Raw genomic sequence first — 19,875 nt, 5'->3', positions numbered from 1 at the left:
CTTTTTTTTTTTTTTAATAAAACATGACTGCTTCTTAGTTCCATTAATTGATTTTATCATTAACATTTTAAAGGTAAATTCAGTTACCCTGCAAATAAATAGAGCTTGTGATTTAATACACCGCAATCAACAAACACATGCTTTCTAACATCAACCAATTAGCCAGCTTTCTCTAAGCTCATGGATATTGGAGTGGATTATTTTTTAATCAATTGTGTAGCTATATTTAATTATTTAAGCAGCTCAATTTTTACAGGATCGTCCCCATATCAAATGTATCACTAAGGACATGATGTTCCTTTCCTAGCCTAGCCTCAGGGTTGCTGTTGTTTCTCTGAAGCTTCATTATCGTTTTAACCGCCATTTACATGCTAATGCACAAACGGCTTCAGAACAGGAGCTTCTGCTTCGATTTGTTTGAATGTAAATACAGTCATGAGGGTTTAACAGAGCGAGCAGGAATTAGTCTTTCTCTCTTATCTATGATCAGGGGCTTTCTCTGTGACCCCCACCCCCACCCACCCCCCCACACACATCCTGAGCTTTAGAACAGGCTGAAACTTTAAAACCGGTCACAGATCAGGGTAAACAGGCCTGCAGCAACCAGAGCCTGAGAAGTGTTGAAATAGTAATTAGAGCTTAGCGCTCTGAGTGGGTTAGTCGCAGATCTGCAGCGAGAAAATGAAAAAGAATCCCACATGTTTACATATTTGGGCACATTTATATTACAGTTATTTAGGTAAGCAGAGTGTTGGCCTTTTCAAATAACTACACGTGATATTTACAGTGTAAAATAAGATAAGAAACGCACACAAATAAATCGAAAGGAGGAAGACAGGAAATTAATAGAGCACATTGAAGGTCTGTGCATGCGAGATCACTCAGTGTTAACGTCAGGCACAAAATGTCACCGAGCTCCTGAGGCCCCCCTCTGCTGCTCACAGTCAGGGCTATTTGGAGGTGTGGGTGAGTGTCAGGAGAGCGAGGAGTCATATTCTGAAGGTTCCTAAAGCGTAGTGATCTATATGTATCCCATCATGCATCACGGGTTTCCTCAGTAGTGTTGGCAAGATAGCAGCATTTTGTCTTTGAGTCTGATTTTAAGCAACACAAAACCGAGTGTAAAAAAAAAAACATCTGAATTTCATCAGATTGTCTTTTCAAACAAATGCCCAATGAATCATGCCACTGTATATTTGTGCTTTTATATTTGTACATTGTCAAATACAGTACATTACTGACAGCTGAAGAAAATCAGGAGTGAAAATAGGGAATGAGTTCTACACAATTTAAAACTAAGCTACAAAACCAGTGGACTCTAGCCAGTTCACGTCTCACAGCAGATCCTCATAGTGTTAAGAAAGAAAGACTTAAAAATATCTCATTATTTTGCACATTGTATTACTGAAAAGGTATTGAACATGGTGATACTGTGTAACCCAACTCCTCTGCACTCTCTTTCCGGGTTGGTGTTAGGTTTATGAGCTCTCTCTTTTTTTTTTTCCTGACTTCGGAAAGTTAATTGAATTAAAGTTATTCATTAGTTTTATATCCAAAGCCGCTCAGTAATCTTTGAAATGTAGTCCTAGGTCGATTCTGTGATGTTCCATTCAAAGAGACCCGGGCTTAAAAAGAAATGGATTTAAACAATTATCTATTACAAGACTTTATAAAAATTTAAAATTTACATTTAAATTTAAATAATCATGTAATTATTTCATTTAGAGAAAAATGTATTATTGTATGAAGCTGATAAATGACAAGCGTGGTGAACGTGGTGATAGTGAATCTCATGGGATAATGAAGAATAATTAATCTCTCTCTCTCTCTCTCTCTCTCTCTCTCTCTCTCTCTCCCCCAGGTTTAGTGATGATAGAGGTTATATCCTGTACCCTCAGATAGGGGACCGCCTGGACCTCATCTGTCCTGCGTCAGACCCCCCAGGACCCCGCGCTCCAGCCGAGTACGAGTACTACAAGCTCTACCTGGTGTCCTCCCGTGAGCAGGCAGACAGATGTGAGGTGACAGGAGCTCCGAACCTGCTGCTCACCTGTGACAAGCCCAACAGCGATATGCGCTTCACTATCAAGTTCCAGGAGTACTCGCCCAACCTCTGGGGACACGAGTTCAAAACCATGCACGATTACTACATCATCGGTGAGTGATTGTGTGTGTGTGCTCCTGTGTGTGTGGGCGTTTTGAGTCGCTTTGTCTGTTAATGTTCCTGTCATTTCCAAGTGTTAGACAATAACATAGCAGTTGATTTTAGGTTTGTTTTCATTTTTCCTCTGATTCTCAACCTAGATTTAGCACATAGTGAAGGCTATCAGATGGAACCATCTTGTTAAAGGTCATGTTTCTGGTGGGGGGGGGGGGGGGTGTCAGAAACAGCACATGGTGGCAGGTAAAGAAAACAAGCCAGCACAAACACTCCGGTGTCTCACCTCCGGCCTGGAAAAAAATGTTACTTTGTGAAATACATTACTTTCATTTGCACTCACATCTCTGTCATGTATTTTAAAGCAAAAATAGATTGGATTAAAAAAAAAAGTAGCACGGATGTTATTTTAGTATCTATTCACACATACGGAAAAGAGAGCGAGACAGGCAGAAAGGGGAGACAGAAGGTGTACTGGTGAGAGAGGGGAAGTGAGAGAAGTTGGGAGGGGGAACAGGTTGGACAGAAAGAAAAGATATGGAAAGAGGGATTACATGGGATGGGGGATGAATGGGAGCGCTGCCTCCTGCTTTCCTCGCCTATTTGTTCTGACTTGTTCCTACTGTAACGCTTTAGTGCAGTCGTTTCATTGGAGGCTCTCAATACTCTCAGGGTTGGCCAGAATTTCTTTTCTAATACATGTATTACAAATACAAAACACTTTTGTGAAAATATTTTGAATGGCAACATCGTGTAAACCGATGCTCATGTGATTGTGGCGGATTTTAGTGTGGGAGCTCACAGCAGAGCTGCTACATGGCTACACATGCTATTCTAACACTGTTAAAGGAAATGGAGAGCTAGCGATTTGTGGCTCTATCCAACATGTTTTAAAAACCGTACCTATTACTGGAATTCACAAGCTTGACAATGTATTTTGTGAGGCTTATCTTGTTTACTTGTTAGCTAGTGGGCTGCAAATATTAACTAGCAAGTAATGCTAAGAACGCTTGCTAGTACACCGGAGGAACAAGTAAAAGTCAAGAAGTTTGTATTGTCATTTCAACTATATATAGCTGACGTAGTATGCAGTGAAATGAGACAACGTTTCTCCAGGACTACATATAACAACATAGAGCTAGAAAACTACACAGAGCTAGGGACAGAAAGTAAGTTGTCCTAGCTACATAAAGTGCAACGTGTGCAACCTGGTGCAAACAGTGCAGTACAAAAGACAGTGCAAACAGACAATACAAAAGAAATCAGTACAGGACAGATACACAAAATACACAATAAAGACAATCGCGCAGACTAGTATACATTCTGCAATGTGCGAAATAGGAAAACTTGTAAATACCTGCAAAAACTTACAGGTAAATGTTAATATTTTTGAATATTAATACTTCAGTGTTAGAATTAGCTAGCATCCAAATGGCTGCTAATAGTTAGCTACATCAGGTGGCTTATTTTTAAAGCTTATTTCCCTGTTAGAAACTGTATTTTGGTCTTGTTAGCATACAAAATAAGGCATTTTAATTTAAGGCTTTCTTTTCCTTGCAGTATTTTGCAGCTCATTTTGCAGTATTTTGTATTTTCTACCAAAACGAGTGATTACAAATTCTAGAAATCCTACAAATACACAGGGGTGATTTTTTTTATGTAATATTATGGGTGGGGTGAGTATGTTGAAGGTTAGATTTATTTCTCAGTGAGTGTATATGAGAGATGCTATGGCTCCATGATAACGATCAGGCAAAAGGTGTTTTAACGTGCCATGACTGCTGCTGTGTTGTGTGGATGTGTGTGTTTGTGTGGCTGTGTGTGTTTGTGTACATGCAACATTTATTCCAAATATACAGGCCGAGAGGTGTCACTGATACTAACACACACACACACACACACACACACACACACACACACACACACTCCCTGCCAGGGCCTTTATCATTGCTCCAACAGACCCAGCAAATCAATTGACAGGCAGAGTGGATCGATGAGGTCTCAACTGCAAGGTCAGACACACACAAACACACACACACACTTGAAGATAGAAAGATGGACAGGCAGAGAGGTGGGTCAACACCAAATAAGAGCAGCTGAAGGAAAGAGAACGAATAAGACAAGGCATAATGCTGGTAGAGATAGAAACGGGAAAAGAAGGAAAGAGAAAGAGCTGGATTTGCTGATAGAGGAAGAGATTGAGACTGTGAGTTAAAAATGGAAGAACAGGGAAAGATACACAGATAAATCAGAAAGAGAGAGAGAGAGAGAGAGAGAGAGAGAGAGAGAGAGAGAAAGTGAAGGTTAGTGTTTATCCCCAATCTGCAGCTGTATAAATAGTCTCAAATTGAAGGAACAGTTCAACCAAAAAATGAAACATATACAACGTCTCAGTAACCCCGAATGTAATAAATCAGCCAGGACGTGTTTGGTGTCCGAAATTTGATTGTTTAGCTTGACGCTGGAGCCGTGATACTAATGTTGCTAACAATTAAGAGAAGCCCCCAGCTGCAAATTTATCATCTGGCGAGCTGCTCAACGAATCATCTACACACTTACAACACCTTAATATATTATCATTAGAATTACTTCTGTAGCACAATTCTGCGTCTGCGTTCTGCATTTCAACATCCACATCCTCCCCGATGTCCGCTCTGAGTTATGTGTGGGACTGTTTTCCTAATTTCGCCTACTCCCGAACAAATTCTGACCAATCTCTCTCATTTCTGTAGTCGTTATTTTTGTTTTTGCCTGCCCACGATGTTTTCTAATAAACTAAATTGGTTCTCTTTCCCAAAATGTAATTAAAACCACAATAGCCTTGACCAGGATAAAATATTTACTCATAAATGAATGCATTAAAAACACAGCAAGCGAGTAACCTGCCGCATCTAATATCCTCCAATCTTAATGCAAACTTCGCATCTGATCGCCTACTAAACAGTTTTATTGTATTCCACAGGATCCCAGGGCTGCTTCATACTTAACATGCTGAGAAAGAAAGTATTGCAGAATTCTTTTGTGTTTTTACTGGCTATATTGTTCTTTGTCAGAAACCACATAAGCAAAACGGAGATACTGAACAACTTGGCAGTTATATGTTTCCGTTATTTGTTAGCTATGTTAGCCATCAGAGGAAAAGTACATCAAACAATGTCTTGGCTCACTGACTACATGTTGCTTAAATTGTGTCAATTTTATTTTTGGCTGAACTATTTGTCTGTAAATACATCTACAGGCTGGTGACAAACAGAAATCTGGATTTGGAAGATTTTACAGTTCTTCCATGATGACCGAGGTTGTGTGTTTAAATTCTAGCTAAGTCTCAGAGCTGCTGCTTGTCCCTGCACTTTTGGATAAAAGCAGCTGGTAAATGATTTCATTTGGATTATATGTACACTACCGCTCAAAAGTTTGGGATCACTTGCATATTTCAGCTTGATTTCAGCTACGGAGGAAGACTCCATCAGTCAGTCCATCTTGTGGGAGATGCTCCAGGAAGCATAGGGTGAAGGCACAGTTTGACGAAAACATTCATCATTTCCACCAAAATCATTATTTCTAACTCTGACATGTCAGCATGTCCTGTTCTTTTGCTATATTTTCTATTCAGACTAATTTCGTGTGTGTTTCCTTGGAAAACAATAAAATTTTTTGAGTGATCCCTAACTTTTGAGCGGTAGTGTACGTCACATGTATATATACCAATGATTACATTCGATCAACAACAACCCAAATCACAAAGCACCCAAACGACTTTCTGTGGAGCACAGATCAGCTGGCCAGGTTGCTGTGTGTCCTCTGCATTGCATTCTGATGTCTCGTCATTGTGATTAGCACCGAGACAAATTGAGGTAAATGGAAAGACAAACAGACAGATAGAGATTAGCTTGATGGAGATGAGGTGTGATTTGGATCATATAGTAGGACATTGTAAGGGTCACTGAACATTTAATTCAGTTCTGTGTGTGTGTATGTGTTTGTGTGTGTACGTGTGTGTGTGTGTCTGAGAGAGAGAGAGAGACCATAGCGAGTTATATTATAGTTTAGAGTACATGCTTAATTGCTTGTGTGTTATTCTGTTGCATTTTAACTGTGTGTGTGTGTGTGTGTGTGTGTGTGTGCTCAAATGTAATCTGTAAGCATGTGCATGTAACAGGCCACTGCCTTTAAGGGAAATTGTTCATATTAGATCCTCTTATGCACGGGTTAATTCAGTCAGTGGGCTTCAAATGAGCTGGAACACACGCTACATAATTGTGTGTGTGTGTGTGTGTGTGTGTGTGAGAGAAAGAAATAGAGTTGTTTTCTTCTCCTTAGAAAAAAGGAATGTCTTTATTGTGCCACATATAAGGACATTTTCGCTCTCACAAGAGAGTACCAAGTGTCTATACCCACATATTCATTTTTTAAATATACACAACTACATAGTTAAAACTTAATTATGTTTAATGTTCAGTTTGCTGCTTCCACACTAAAGAACTGGCAAGAGAAAGATATAGGAGAGAAAGGCGCTGTTTCAAATGGTGCCTGAAACCTTGTGGTCCACCTCCAGGTCTTTACATTGCTGATGTTGAGGATTGAAGCTGTGGTGCAGCAGTACTTAAGGATGTAAGGGTGTGGCATATGGGTTTAGGATAACAGAGTCCCTTTTTTCCAGTTTCCAATTCTCTGTGTTCCTGGGGTAGGCTGTGGATTCAGTGGGACCCTGACCGAGATAAAGAACTTTCTGAAGAGAGGTGAATGAATGAATGGAATGAATGAAGAAAGAATGGATGGATGGATGGATGGATTTATTTCACAAGCTCTCACATGCATATATGAAGTGTGTACTGCAGTAAAATCAGCTCTCTGTAGCCTCCATACTGCTTCCCTAACTAATTCTATGGTTTAGCTTAAATTAGGCAGTCAATTTTACTAGATTAGCTAGTTTAGAGGATTTGTTTCACGAAATTGTAACTCTAATTCCCCCACACAAGTTGTGCGTGACCTAAGATACTGTGATTAGTACTTGCTAACTATCGCGTGCGGTTTTGAGCTGATGACTGCTGAGTTCACTCTGATGCAAGGCTTCATCAGAGAGTGCTTTATGAGCCTGTGCTCAGAGGATAACCGACAGTCTTGCAGACCTCATGGAAAGATTATAAATGCACCAGTTGGGACTCAGTGAGAGAGCAAAAGGTTAAGAGAGATAAAGAATGGCCAGAGAGGGAGAGAGCGGGAGGGAGGGAAGGAGGGTCGAGACAACAAGTGATCGATGTTTCATAAACGTTAGTGTAACTGTGACACAACTCTGAACTTGTCTCCCTGTATCAACACTCAAACACACACACACAGACACACACACACACAGACACACACACGCATTAGGTTGTCAGTCAGAGTGCACGGCTCTGACAGGAATGGATCTGCAGCGGGTTTGCTGTTGCCGCGTGTTGCCGTGACAGCAGGCAGAGACAGATGGCAACCTGTCACTCAGGAGCAGAGAGACAGAGGCGGGGATGAAAAATGAACGAGAGCTGAAGGAGGAGAAGAAAGTGATGGATGACTGAATAGGCGCAGAAAGGAGAAAGAGGCAATGTGAGGGTAAGAGAGAGAGCGGCGAGCGGTACATCTGGAGTCAGGGAGCAGAGAATAGCTCACACACACTCATATACACACTGACAGAGCTGAATACAGGCCTCGGAAGATTAACACAGCTCCCAAACACACACCAGTGGGCACATCTGCACTGCGTTTGTCTATGGCATCTGCTGCCATGATGCTTTGTTAAAGCTCAGTGTGATGGCCGTGCCTCTCTCTGTCTGCTTACCTGTGTGTACGTGTGTGTGTGTGTATGTACGTGTATTCTCTGTATGTCTACACAGCTCTCTGTTTGTTGTAGGTGTGATGAGGGCGTTAATTGCTTATTTACCCTGTATGTTTTTGCCTTTCGTGTGAGTTATGAGTGTGAGAGAGGAAATTGAGTAGTGAAGGAGGGAGGGAAAGAGCAAAGGGAGCGAGGGATTGAAGGAGATCTATATCTGATAAATATTTGAGCATTTTAAAACCCTCTGATTTGACTTCCCCATTTCTGCCTGATACTAAATCCACACACACGCACACACACACACACCTAAAGGGATGGTGAGAGCAGGAGAGAGAAAGGAGACATTAACAGAGCGGTGGAATGAGTGAAAGGAAGCAATGCTGGTGGAAGTGTGCATTAACACGTTTAATGACCCTCTTTAATACGGTTAACATGCTGCTATTCTGTTCAGCTGGGTCGCACATCTGGCTCGCTCTGCTCTCAGTGGACAAGAGATGTTCGGTGTGCCTGCATCTGCCAATCAACACGGCCGGGTACCGACGTGTTCTCAGAGACAGAGAACAGAAAAACTGTGACAGCAAACAGGAAGAGCCGACGAGGGTTACATAAACGCACACAAACACTTTTAACACAAGGACATTCATACTGATGGGGACGCAGATAAATGTAGGTCGGGACAGAGAGGGGAAGTGGGAGAGACTCTGGGCTTTTTGGGTTGAGAAATGTCTCTTTAATGATGGGGAGAGAGAGAGAGAGAGAGAGAGAGAGAGAGAGAGAGAGACGGAGACAGAGGGAGGGAAACAGGGGACTAGCAACAGTACATTGAAAGAAAAAAAGTGTGCTGAGTGTGAATAAGAGAATGTGACAAGTCGCCGCTCCAATTTAGGTCAGCATTCAGAACTATCGTCTCTCTGTAGGAGCAAATGGGGCCTTGTGTGTATTAGTGCCATATGTGCTTTATGACACACTGTTTGATGCTTGTGCGAGTGTGTGTTTCTTTCCCTAATGATCAAGTTCATTCTTACACGAACACTGTGATTAATTTAACAGCTACCATTAGAACATAAACACTGACACAAACTCATCAGCCCCCCTCGACAGCCTCTCTCTCTCTCTCTCTTTTTGTGGAGGAAGTGGACAAAGCGGACATTGTTCCACGTTCTTCCAAGGAACTACTTGTAGAGGGATGTGTTTCCCGGGAACAGGGGGCCGGTTTATCCAGCCTGCACCATGCTATTGACCCTTGACACCATCTCGGCAGCCCGAATGCACAGACATGCAAACATGACCGTGATTTAGCGTGCGGGATCACACAAACATGACCCATTAATGGCCATAATGAACACAGCATGCATTTACAACACGCGCACACACAGCTGCCGCTACACAACGTCGCACAATGAAACAAGCGCGCAGGCGAATTACACATGCTGTAATTTACACTCTGAGACAGACGCACGATTGAAATACAGGCCTTTACGCAGCAGTCGGACTTGTCCATGCTATAAATCTCTCTTAGCTCATATATCTATTATATACACAACCACACACACACACATACACAGAGAGACATTTTGGATAAGCAGGACTTTAAACAGCGAGGATGTTTGCCGTGCGTGCGCAGAGATTAGGGTGTTCGGGGAGGATTGTGCTGACGAGCTGTTCTGTGTGTGCACGCCAGAGAGACGAGGACAAAAGTGCACGGTTTAGCTCACACACACAACACACACACACACTTTTGAATTTCATTAAACTGCCTCTTCAATTTGATTTGGTCTTCCCCGGGCCAACTGAGTATGGGTTCTGTGCTCTAGCACATCTGTGCCTTCTTTATTTTATAAATCAAATTTTTTGGGACATCCAATACAATACAAGGAGATATTTGTCTGAGCTCCAGTCTCTATCCCGCATCCCGCCCCCAATCCTCCCACCCTCACCGAATCCTTCTCCGTCCCATGCTTTCTTTCGTTCTTTTTCGTTCTTTCTTTTTCTAGCTATTTTTTTTGTTTGATAGCATGCACAATGCCAAAAGAATAATTCATTGCATGCTGTCATACGATTCTGAGATTTTAATCGTCGTTAAGAATGCAAAAACCATGTTGGAGTTTTGGGAAGTGGTGTTTGTGGGTAACTGATCGCCTTGATGATATGATCAGCCTTGTAATGTAAGTGGACCGGCTTTCGCCGCTGTGATAGGTCGATTTGGGTTCCGCTTCAGGGCTTAGGGTTCTAGAATAACACGTAACAGGACTACAGCCTGCGAGGATTTAGATCAACTTGCAAAGATTAGGAAGCTGGGATCTCGTAGCGTACATTACCCACTATTCCTGCTTAAAATGCCATTTAAGCAGGTTTTTAATTACACATCACCCAGAACAATGTGCTGATTTATAACATGTTTATTAACTCTGAAGAGTCTGTCACATCACTCTGTCTTCCTGGCCTGGGCTGGGCTTCCCCCAGTCTCTGTCACCTTCTCTTTCCACTGTTTTAATACATGCAATTATGCAGTTTAATTAAGGTAATTAATTCTGTAGGGGAGTGAGACACACACACACTCTCAGACACACACACAACCTGCCTCTATTCAGAGTTATGGATCCGACTTAATCCTCGTGCCCCACACTCCAAACTCAAAACAACCTGAGATAATGGACCGAGTGTTTTTGTGTGAGTGTGTGTGTGTGTGTGTGTATGTGTGTGTGTGTTCACTAACAAGCTAATAGCCTGCTCTCAAACTTGAAGTGTCTGAAACAGGCAGAGGTGCGATAAGGAATACATTTACAGGAAACTGAATTTTCAACCCAGACCTCACACTCCGCACAAGTCACTGGTGCAGTGGTGGTGAAGATTGTGCTGGTAGTTTTGAGATAGCATGTGTAGGTCTGTAAGTTTGGATATTTGACAGAAAGAGAGAGAGAGAGAGAACCAAAAATAATCCCTGGCCCCAATATCCTGTTAAAACTTTTGCATGTTCTGCCTGCCTGTCGTGTACACCTTACCTGTGTAAGCTATTTTAGCACAGGGTTTGGATATATTGAACCTGATCTGCTGAAAAATGATTCCACATTTAATCAGATAAGAGCATGTGTTCATAATGTGATTTGTTCTTGTATTTTATTAAGAAAACCAGCAAGAAAACATTCCTCAGACTTAATCTTAACCTTCGCAACTCTTCATTTGAATCATGTAAATAGTGAGAGGAAAAAAGGACGAGGAACAAAAATGTATGAAAAAAATATATATTGCTTTACCTACACATGAAATGTCAAATATTGGCATGGCAACATTCTAAAGAGTTTATTCCAAACTCATGAGGAGACACAAGAAATATAATACAAAAATACAATAAAGACTGATTTCCACACAGGCCACGCCTCCTTCACTGAGACTGACTTCCACACAGGCCACGCCTCCTTCACTGAGACTGACATCCACACAGGCCACGCCTCCTTCACTGAGACTGACATCCACACAGGCCACGCCTCCTTCACTGAGACTGACAGCCAAAGAGGCCACGCCTCCTTCAATGGGACTGACAGACACGGAGGATGAGGGGAGAAAAAAAAAGAGAAAGTAAAATTTAGAGTGCAAAAGGGATTTAATTTAATAGTTTCTAAGTAATAATAATAATAAGAAGAAGAAGAAGAAGATGCACCTTAATTATGGGAATAAAAGTGTTAATATAAACCTTTACACCCATAACAATGTCTTCATAACTAGTAACATACACACATTGTGAGTGTTAATAATGGTGCACTGATTTAAATCTGACCATATTTACAGCAGTCAGACCTCTAGATAGTGTTGTTTGTTTAGAAACAAATTAGAGATGTAAAACTTTGCGAAGATTTCAACATTGCATGTTGCGCTGATACTCCAAGTACAGAAATCCTAAACAATCCATCTAATCAGCTCCCTCCCTCCTTCACACTTGCACACACAGAAGCTCATTCCCTCTCTTATCCGCTGCCTCACACACAACGCCAAAAGAGCATCCTTCCAAATGTGCAGGCTTCCAAACCCAGCTTCAATCTGCAAATCCACTGAGGAAAGACAGACAACAGAAAGTATGTCACATTCAGCAAATCACACCACACACACACATACTCGCACACACAGAACAGTCAGCCCATAATCCCATGAAGCAACATGTACACACACAGACACACACGAAGACACAACCACACACACACTCAAAGACACAACCACACACACACGTCCACCTGCAGCACACAGACTCACACGCACAGTGTCATTTCACTGTCATCACTTGTTCTCCTTGCACAATCCATCAGCTCTTTGTCCTCACGTTTTTTCCATTCCTCTACCTCATTCTTTTTCTTTCTGGTTCCCTCTCTTTCCATCTCTCCCTGGAGCACTGGGCAGGGACAGATGTCAGGATGTATTATTTCGACTGGCTGCTTCTCCAAGTTGCGCTCTCTCTCTTTCTCCATTTCATTTCAATGTGATGAGCATTATTGGCACATCCATATTTAGTTGCAGCTTTGCCAAAGTGTCGTCAAAAATAACAAGAAGTGATGTATTAAGAAATTCATGAAGCGTTGACTTTGATTGCATTCGGATTTTGGTTTGGATTGAAGAGGAAGAGTTCAAAACAAAGGAAGGGAAATGGGAAGACAAAAGGGGGGAAAAAATGCAAATAAGTGTAACAGTAGAAGTCTTGGTGAAGCTGTGGAAGGGGTGGGAGGCCATGTCAGCACTCGCTTTTACGGGCTTGCATAATTTCAGCTGGATGTTTGGCCCATTGGGTAACATTATGGTTTATGTAGCAATTTCCACTCGCTCTAGTGGAAATGAATCTTATACCTCAATAATTTCAGTCATATTCTATGAAAATGAGTCCGTTGTTTAATTGCAACACAACTGTGTTGCTAAAAATCAGTGAGCACAAAGAGGTTGGAGATACATAAAGTTTAAGTATTTAGATAAACTAGGTTTAGGCCAGAGCTTTTAACAAGACATTGAAAAGATTGAACAAAGACTGTTTAACACGGACAGTAAGTGCATTACTGACATTAATTTATGCCTTTCCCAAATTTCATTTAAAAATGTTAACTGCAGTATAGGCTGATATCATGGTCTATTGATTTTTGTAGTATTTAAGCTCACAAAGCTTATTATAACCACAATTTAAGCACCTACTAACCAGAGACAGAGCATGAGCATGAAGGACAAAATTTCTGGGAATACTATATATATATATATATAAGTGTGCATATGGTAAACAAAATTATTCAATGAACCTCAGCTCTGTGGGTGGAAATGCTTTGTTGAAGAGAGAAGTCAGAAAAGAATCGGAGGCTACAGTAGGCACTGGTTGCTTTTCACAATACCCTGGGGTAAACTATTAAGGTTATTGTGTGTGAAAATTTCAGGAGATGAACCGTTTCTGAAATACTCAAACCAACCAATGTGAACCTACAACCATATCATGGTCAAAGTCATCGAGATAAATAACATTTCCTCCTATTTTGAGGTTTGATGTGAAAAATAAACTAAAGCTCTTGACCTGTATGTAGCTGTATGCATTGTGCTGCTTCCATGTGATTGGCTGATTGGATAACTGCATGAAAGAGCAGATATACAGCTTCCAGTTAAAGTCGCCAGTATGATGCTTATAAATCCATTCCAAAAAAGCTTAACCAATGAGAGAGGCTGCCCTAAGTACCTTCCATCTGTTCTATTGTATGTGCCGATGTTTGACTATATCGTTTGTGTTAAATAAATAAACAATATCATGTAACCCTAATGTCGGTAAATGGCTGGATTACAGTCAGCTCAGTCTGGCCCAGTAATGGATGTCGGTGGATGTCTCTGTTCAGCCGGTGCTCAGCGTTGCCCCGAGGTCTGGATCTCTTTTGGAAAATGACTGTTTTAGTCTTTTTCATGTTTCCTGTCAGGCTCCAGGTCTGTCAGTCGTGCTCCAGTAGATCCAGACTGTGCTTTAGGCCGTGTTCAGTGGGGGGCAGCAGAATCAGGTCGTTCTCTTAGAGGAGCAATTTGATCTCAGAGTTGTGCCGAGCAAGACCAGGTGCTGCAGGACGCTCTAAAATGGCGGCCTGTTCAGTCATGTAAAGGTTAAACACTGCTCGCTTTCGAGTGTACTCTTTATACCTTATTCAGTTTGTGATTTATCCTCTATACATTCTGTAAGCTTTGTAAACTAGGCCTTTTGTTCCGAATACAGTCGAATGTTAACATGCTTTCTTATGTCTTCACAAAACAAATATTTACTTTTGTTTTGTTTCGGGTTGGTCAGAAGTTGAGCGAGGCGTCATGATGACCCAGGATTCTGTGATCTGGCACCAATCCAACTGGCTTGATGAGAGTGTTTAAGTCTTGAATGAATAATAGTACAAAAAGCTTTCCCTAGATTGCTGTTCACACAGATGGCCCGGTAATTATTCGGATCAAATCCATCTCCATTTCTGAACGCAGGAGTTATGAGACCATGAGTCCAGATGTCAGGAACTACATTGAGAATTATGTTTTTCTCAGGTTTTTGCTCATTAATACGAGACGAAGCAGGAGATATGCTGAATAGAATAATATATGTTGTGATGCTTAAAGATGTTATCGTGGTGTAATATAATATTTATCCTGATCGTTTTATTGAAGATTTGCAGGCAAAGTGCCAGCAACATTGTGAAACCTTGTTAAGTAGTTTATAATTAAATGAATTAATAAAAAATAAGGAAAATGAATAAGACAAAGGATCTGTACATAAAAATATCTTGACATTCAATTCCTCGTTGCAGTGGAGTTATAAAAGTCCTGACACCTGAGAATCCCCTCGACGCTCAGAAAAGTGTATCATGATGGTAATACAGTGTGAGATCAATACGCTGGAACTTAATATCATGAGAGCAGGGAGTGCTTGAGTTCGTTTGTTGTAAAAATGTAATGAAATTCCTTAGTTATTTTGCTTTGTAAAGATTCTGTATTGAAAGAAAAAATGAAGTTTTGCTTTGTTTAACTGATTTATTATAAATGTTTCCCAGAAGCTATATTATTTATTTATTTATTTTTTATGGGCTCTTCATTTCTACCCAATTGTGCTTGTGTATATTTTTTTATTCTGAATTCTGAAAGTCTCATTTATTTCTTAATTCTGTCCTATTTCCAAACACTCGTGTCAAACCACTTATCATCCCTGGGTTTTTTTTAGTTTCTTAATTGTTTCAGTCGACATATTTGGGCAGTCTTAATGAAGGTATAATTCATATTCCTACCTGGAAGATGAATGTCTTCATTACTGTGGGGAGTGTGTCGTTTGCAGGAAGGTGTTTAATATAGTTGAATTTTGGAGGCTCTGATTGCTTTCTGGATCTCTTCTGTGCTGTTTCGGGTCGGTGCAGCGACCTCCACATATTGAACAGTTTACTGGGCTCTGTGTGTGTGTGTGTGTGTGTGTGTGAGAGAGAGAGAAGTGTTAGCGTCTGTTCTCTTAATGAACACAGTAATTTGGCTGTGATCGCTCTCTCTCTCTCTCTCTCTCTCTCTCTCTCTCTCTCTCTCTCTCCCTCTCTCCCTCTGTCTCTTTCTCTTAACAGAACCACAATATGTGGCGTTGGTGAAGTCTGGCTTTCAGATCAGTGTGGCTTAAGACTGTCTGTACTGATTTAAAGAACTCCAGATGTTGCTGTGTGTGTGTGTGTGTGTGTGTGAGAGCGAGAGAGATTTAGGCTGCTGTTTTAAACCATAGGTTTAAGAAATTTGTGTACCTATTCTTATCCAAGCCTTGTCTGTGCTTGTGCATGCATTTATTTGTGCTTATGTTTGTATTTATTTTGAAGAAGTTAGACCTTAAAGGGACAGACCTTGGCCCATGGCATCCAAAAATACATAAATGCACGCATGCGTGGAAACACACACACACATGCTGACCCATACACATCCATGCTGACCCACACACACACACACACACACTGACCCACACACATTTGCATGCTCACTCATGCTTGGTGAAAACACAAACCATCAAATAAAAACAGATGGAAACAGAATAACTTTGTAGACACACATTCTAGCACTAATGACATGCACGACCGTTGGCGTGCAAAAATATACGCCATCTGTGCCCAAACACACACACACAAAACACATACACAACACATACACACCAACACATTCACACACACATGTTCACTCATACATACAGATACACACACACGCCCATGCCCTGTCAGTGTCAGTGTACTTGCTGGTTTTCTTGTCTGGCAGAGCTGTGCTTGCCTTCATTATAACCTTTAATTAAAAGTGACAGTAAAATGTAATTACAGTCTTTAGAACGGACTGCACACTGGTGAGCATTCTGCAACCATTTTGGCTGTCTGAGCAAGTGTGTGTGTGTGTGTGCCTGTGTGTGTGTTCAAATTTTCTTCTTGTTTGACATTTGGCTCCAAAATGACCTAGAAATGAATAACTTGTAAGAGCGCCTTTGAGATCGCCCTAACTTTTCTCTGTCTCGTTTCCCTCTTTCTTAATATAGAATCTTTCCTCCTCCCCTCTTTCTCTCTCTCTCTCTGTTTCGCACCGGCCTCTTTCCTCCCATCAGACCATTGACCCACTTCCCTGTTTTTTCGCCTCTCATCCCTCTATCCCTCACATCTCTATTTGTTTTCTCACAATTCTTGTTGTTCACCTCTACAGTTTCTCCTTCCTACTCCAAATCTTTGGATGCGTCTGGAAATGCAAGTTGCCCCAAGACCCCGCAAATGTTTGGTTACGCATCATAGCGACATTGTGCTTGCGTCAGTAGCTAACGTTGGGAGCGTGTGTTTCTGTGTGTTTGGAGTGTGTGGTTTCGGGCGAAGACTTGAGTACGGTTATAGCTTCAGAGCCACACTGAAGAAACCTGTGGAGCCGTGAAGAAGGAAAGATAGAAAGATAGATGATCTCAGTGGGCGGGGCATGAATAGTTGCTATGGTGATGGGGTGGTCACTCACAAATGAGAACAGAGAGAGATAGACACACACACACACACAGAAAGGGAAAACATCTGAGATGACCTTAAAAGAATAGTTTGACCAAAATTGAAGTGACCCAATTCGTCCCAGTAGCTTCAGCTTCTTAAATATTGTGTCTCAGACATGTTTAGAAATCTGTTATTTCTTTCAGTAAACATGATTTTCAGCTTCAGGAAGTTGCTGTGTCTACTGTGATGCCATTTTCTATGTAAGTGTGTAATAAAGCACCAGAAAGCGCATAAACACGTCTGTTTGAGGTTATTTAGCAGCTCGACGTTGGTTGAGTTGAGTGTCAGTGCCATTTACAGTCATTAAAACGAAAAATCCATCAAGTCCATCTGCCCGAGCTATCAGTCCACAGATTTAAACAGTGCAAGACCAAATACAACATTTAGTAACTGAACCACCTACATTATAAAGAAGAGAGAGAGAGAGAGAGAGAGAGAGAGAGAAATTAAATGTCTAGAGGGGATTAGGGTCAGAATTAGTATTCTGACCCATCAAATCTAAACCCCTGGAGCTGTGGCTAGAAGCCTCCTGTTGAATAACCAGCAATAGACACAGACACACACACACGTTTGTTTCAATAGGCTCAGAAAATACCCTGGGGAAGACTGAGTGGCCACACAGCAACGAGCCTTATACCTACCTAAATGAATTCCTTCCTCCTTTCACCCCCCTCACTCTCAAATACACACAGACAAACACTCCACTCTACACTACAAGGCACACAGCAACAGGTATGTGTGTGTGTGTGTGTGTGTGTGAGAGAGAGAGCGTGAGTGAGAGAGTGATATCTACATAACAGACATAAAGCTTTTTATACTTTTCTGGAAACAAATTTCTTCTTGAATATATATATTCTATTCATCCCAAAGGGAAATTCACAGTTTCCAGCAGTCTCTACAAACACAGGTAACAGATAAAATAGGAAGGAATATAACAAAAATACTAAAATACTCAAATTAGGGTACAAAAATATAACAAAAAATATATTAAATAACAAAAATATAAAATATTACCAAATATAGCAGAATATAACAATATAACAAAATATAGCAGAAAAATACTAAAATACCCAAATTAGGGTACAAAAATATAACAAAAAATATATCAAATAACAAAATATAAAATATTACAAAATATAGCAGAATAAAACAATATAAGAAAATATAGCAGAAACATACTAAATACAGAGATTTAGGAATAAATATGGAGAATGAGATGAAAAACAAGATAAGTAATGTGCAAAACAAGTGTTTAAGGTTACAGACCTATTCGATGTGCAAAAACTGTTATGTGCAAAAACTGCATGTTTGAGTCCTGTGCAAATCTCAGTTTATTCTGAGAACTCAGAGAGTTCTGTATAAACCGGAGTGTATTGTGTGTAGTGTGTGTTTTATAGTACAATGCATTGTAATGTATTGCAATGTAATGTAATGCAATGCAATGTATTGTGAAATGCATCACTTGAGGTTTGCGTCTAAATAATGTCTAAATAATATAGCATAGAGGTAAAGAACAGCCATAATAGACTTTGCAGGTCATAAAGAATAGAGTGGAGGTCAACCTTTTTCCATATAGGCTCCAGTATAGAAGCTAAAAACAAACAAAGGCTTCAGTTAGTTGTACACTGCTGTGTAGTATGTTTATGAATAGTGTAGATTGCCTGTAATGCCTGGAAGAAAAAAAAAATTTTTTTTTTTAACAAACACTACCTCTAAGATGTTACCAGATGTTAAATATGAATCTGTATGGTTTCAGAGTACAATATTTTCAGAGCTACAGATTGTGTATAAGCCTCTCTAATGGACCTGAACGGACTCTTTTTAACTTTATACATTCATCTGATAGAGAGGAAAAATAGCAAGGTTATAAAAAAAAAGAAGACATTCACGGCTGTATGAGCAAAGGGCGCACACACACACACACACACTCAGAGAGAGAGAGAGAGAGAGAGAGAGAGAGAGAGAGAGAGACTGGCTATCGTTGACCCATTTCTGCAGGCTCCCATTCCACTGACTGATATAAGCAAGGCAGACCACACACGCAAACACACACACACAAGTTTACACACTTACAAATTCAGTGCTTCCTACACACATAAACCCTCACACATTTAATCAGTGAACTCACACAGACAGCATTCACCTGTGTGGCCATTCACTTCCATCAAAACTCCTCATGATGCTCATATGCTCATACCCAGAACAGGAAACACCTCCCTACTGACTCACACAGATGTTTGCAGTTATACCTATGTGGGGGATGTCCATTACAGCCGAGAGGTTTGCCAGTGTTAAAGTGACGACTGGTATGTCACGGTGCCAGGATGTGGATTTTCCCATACCATGGATGCAGTGATAACTTGAGCAGCTTAAATAAATTGTAGAAACTTCAATTCAGTTCATAATGATGCCAAAAATTCTAATTTGTAGTACCTTTTTGGCATATTATGATTATTGACTTGTTTGTGTTGTGGGAATATTGTGATGAATTTCGAACTCCTCTGAACTCCTCTATGACTAAATAATGCCATGCATACACATAACCACTAATCCCAGCCTTAACCCTGGTTAACAAAAACAAAAAAAAGTCTTCAAGGGCACCAGTCAGATGTCTCTGCAAGGTCAAAACTGTCACAACATCCTGTCAATATGAGGACATTTAGTCCCCTTAAAGGGATAAAAACAAAACTGTACACACACCCACAGCCTGCCTTCCATTTCTACACACACACACACACACACACACACACACATAAAACGATTTTTTCCCATTCTTCCTGTACAGACAAATAAAGACAGAAATAAATGAAAGTGTCCTCCTTGACCGCTAAACAAGATTGAGGTCTTGACTGTATTTTCCCTCGTCGAACCTTGCTAGATTTATACATTTCCCTATCATGCTAGAT

The 19,875-nt window shown here is 40.7% G+C and overlaps 1 protein-coding gene across 1 annotated transcript in view; it reads left to right on the top strand.

Moving 5' to 3' along the window:
* efnb3b (ephrin-B3b) overlaps positions 1 to 19,875 on the top strand; it is a 67,720-nt gene that overhangs the window by 27,481 nt on the left and 20,364 nt on the right. Inside the window, exon 2 of the mRNA XM_058395452.1 lies at positions 1,862 to 2,157. Coding sequence (XP_058251435.1) covers positions 1,862 to 2,157 — 296 coding nt within the window. The remainder of the gene's footprint in view (positions 1 to 1,861; positions 2,158 to 19,875) is intronic.

This window comes from Hemibagrus wyckioides, linkage group LG07 (assembly GCF_019097595.1).
Source record: "Hemibagrus wyckioides isolate EC202008001 linkage group LG07, SWU_Hwy_1.0, whole genome shotgun sequence".
NCBI classification, from domain to species: Eukaryota; Metazoa; Chordata; class Actinopteri; order Siluriformes; family Bagridae; genus Hemibagrus; species Hemibagrus wyckioides.
Note: the sequence above shows the minus strand (reverse complement) of the source record. Positions and strands in the feature narration are given on the sequence as shown.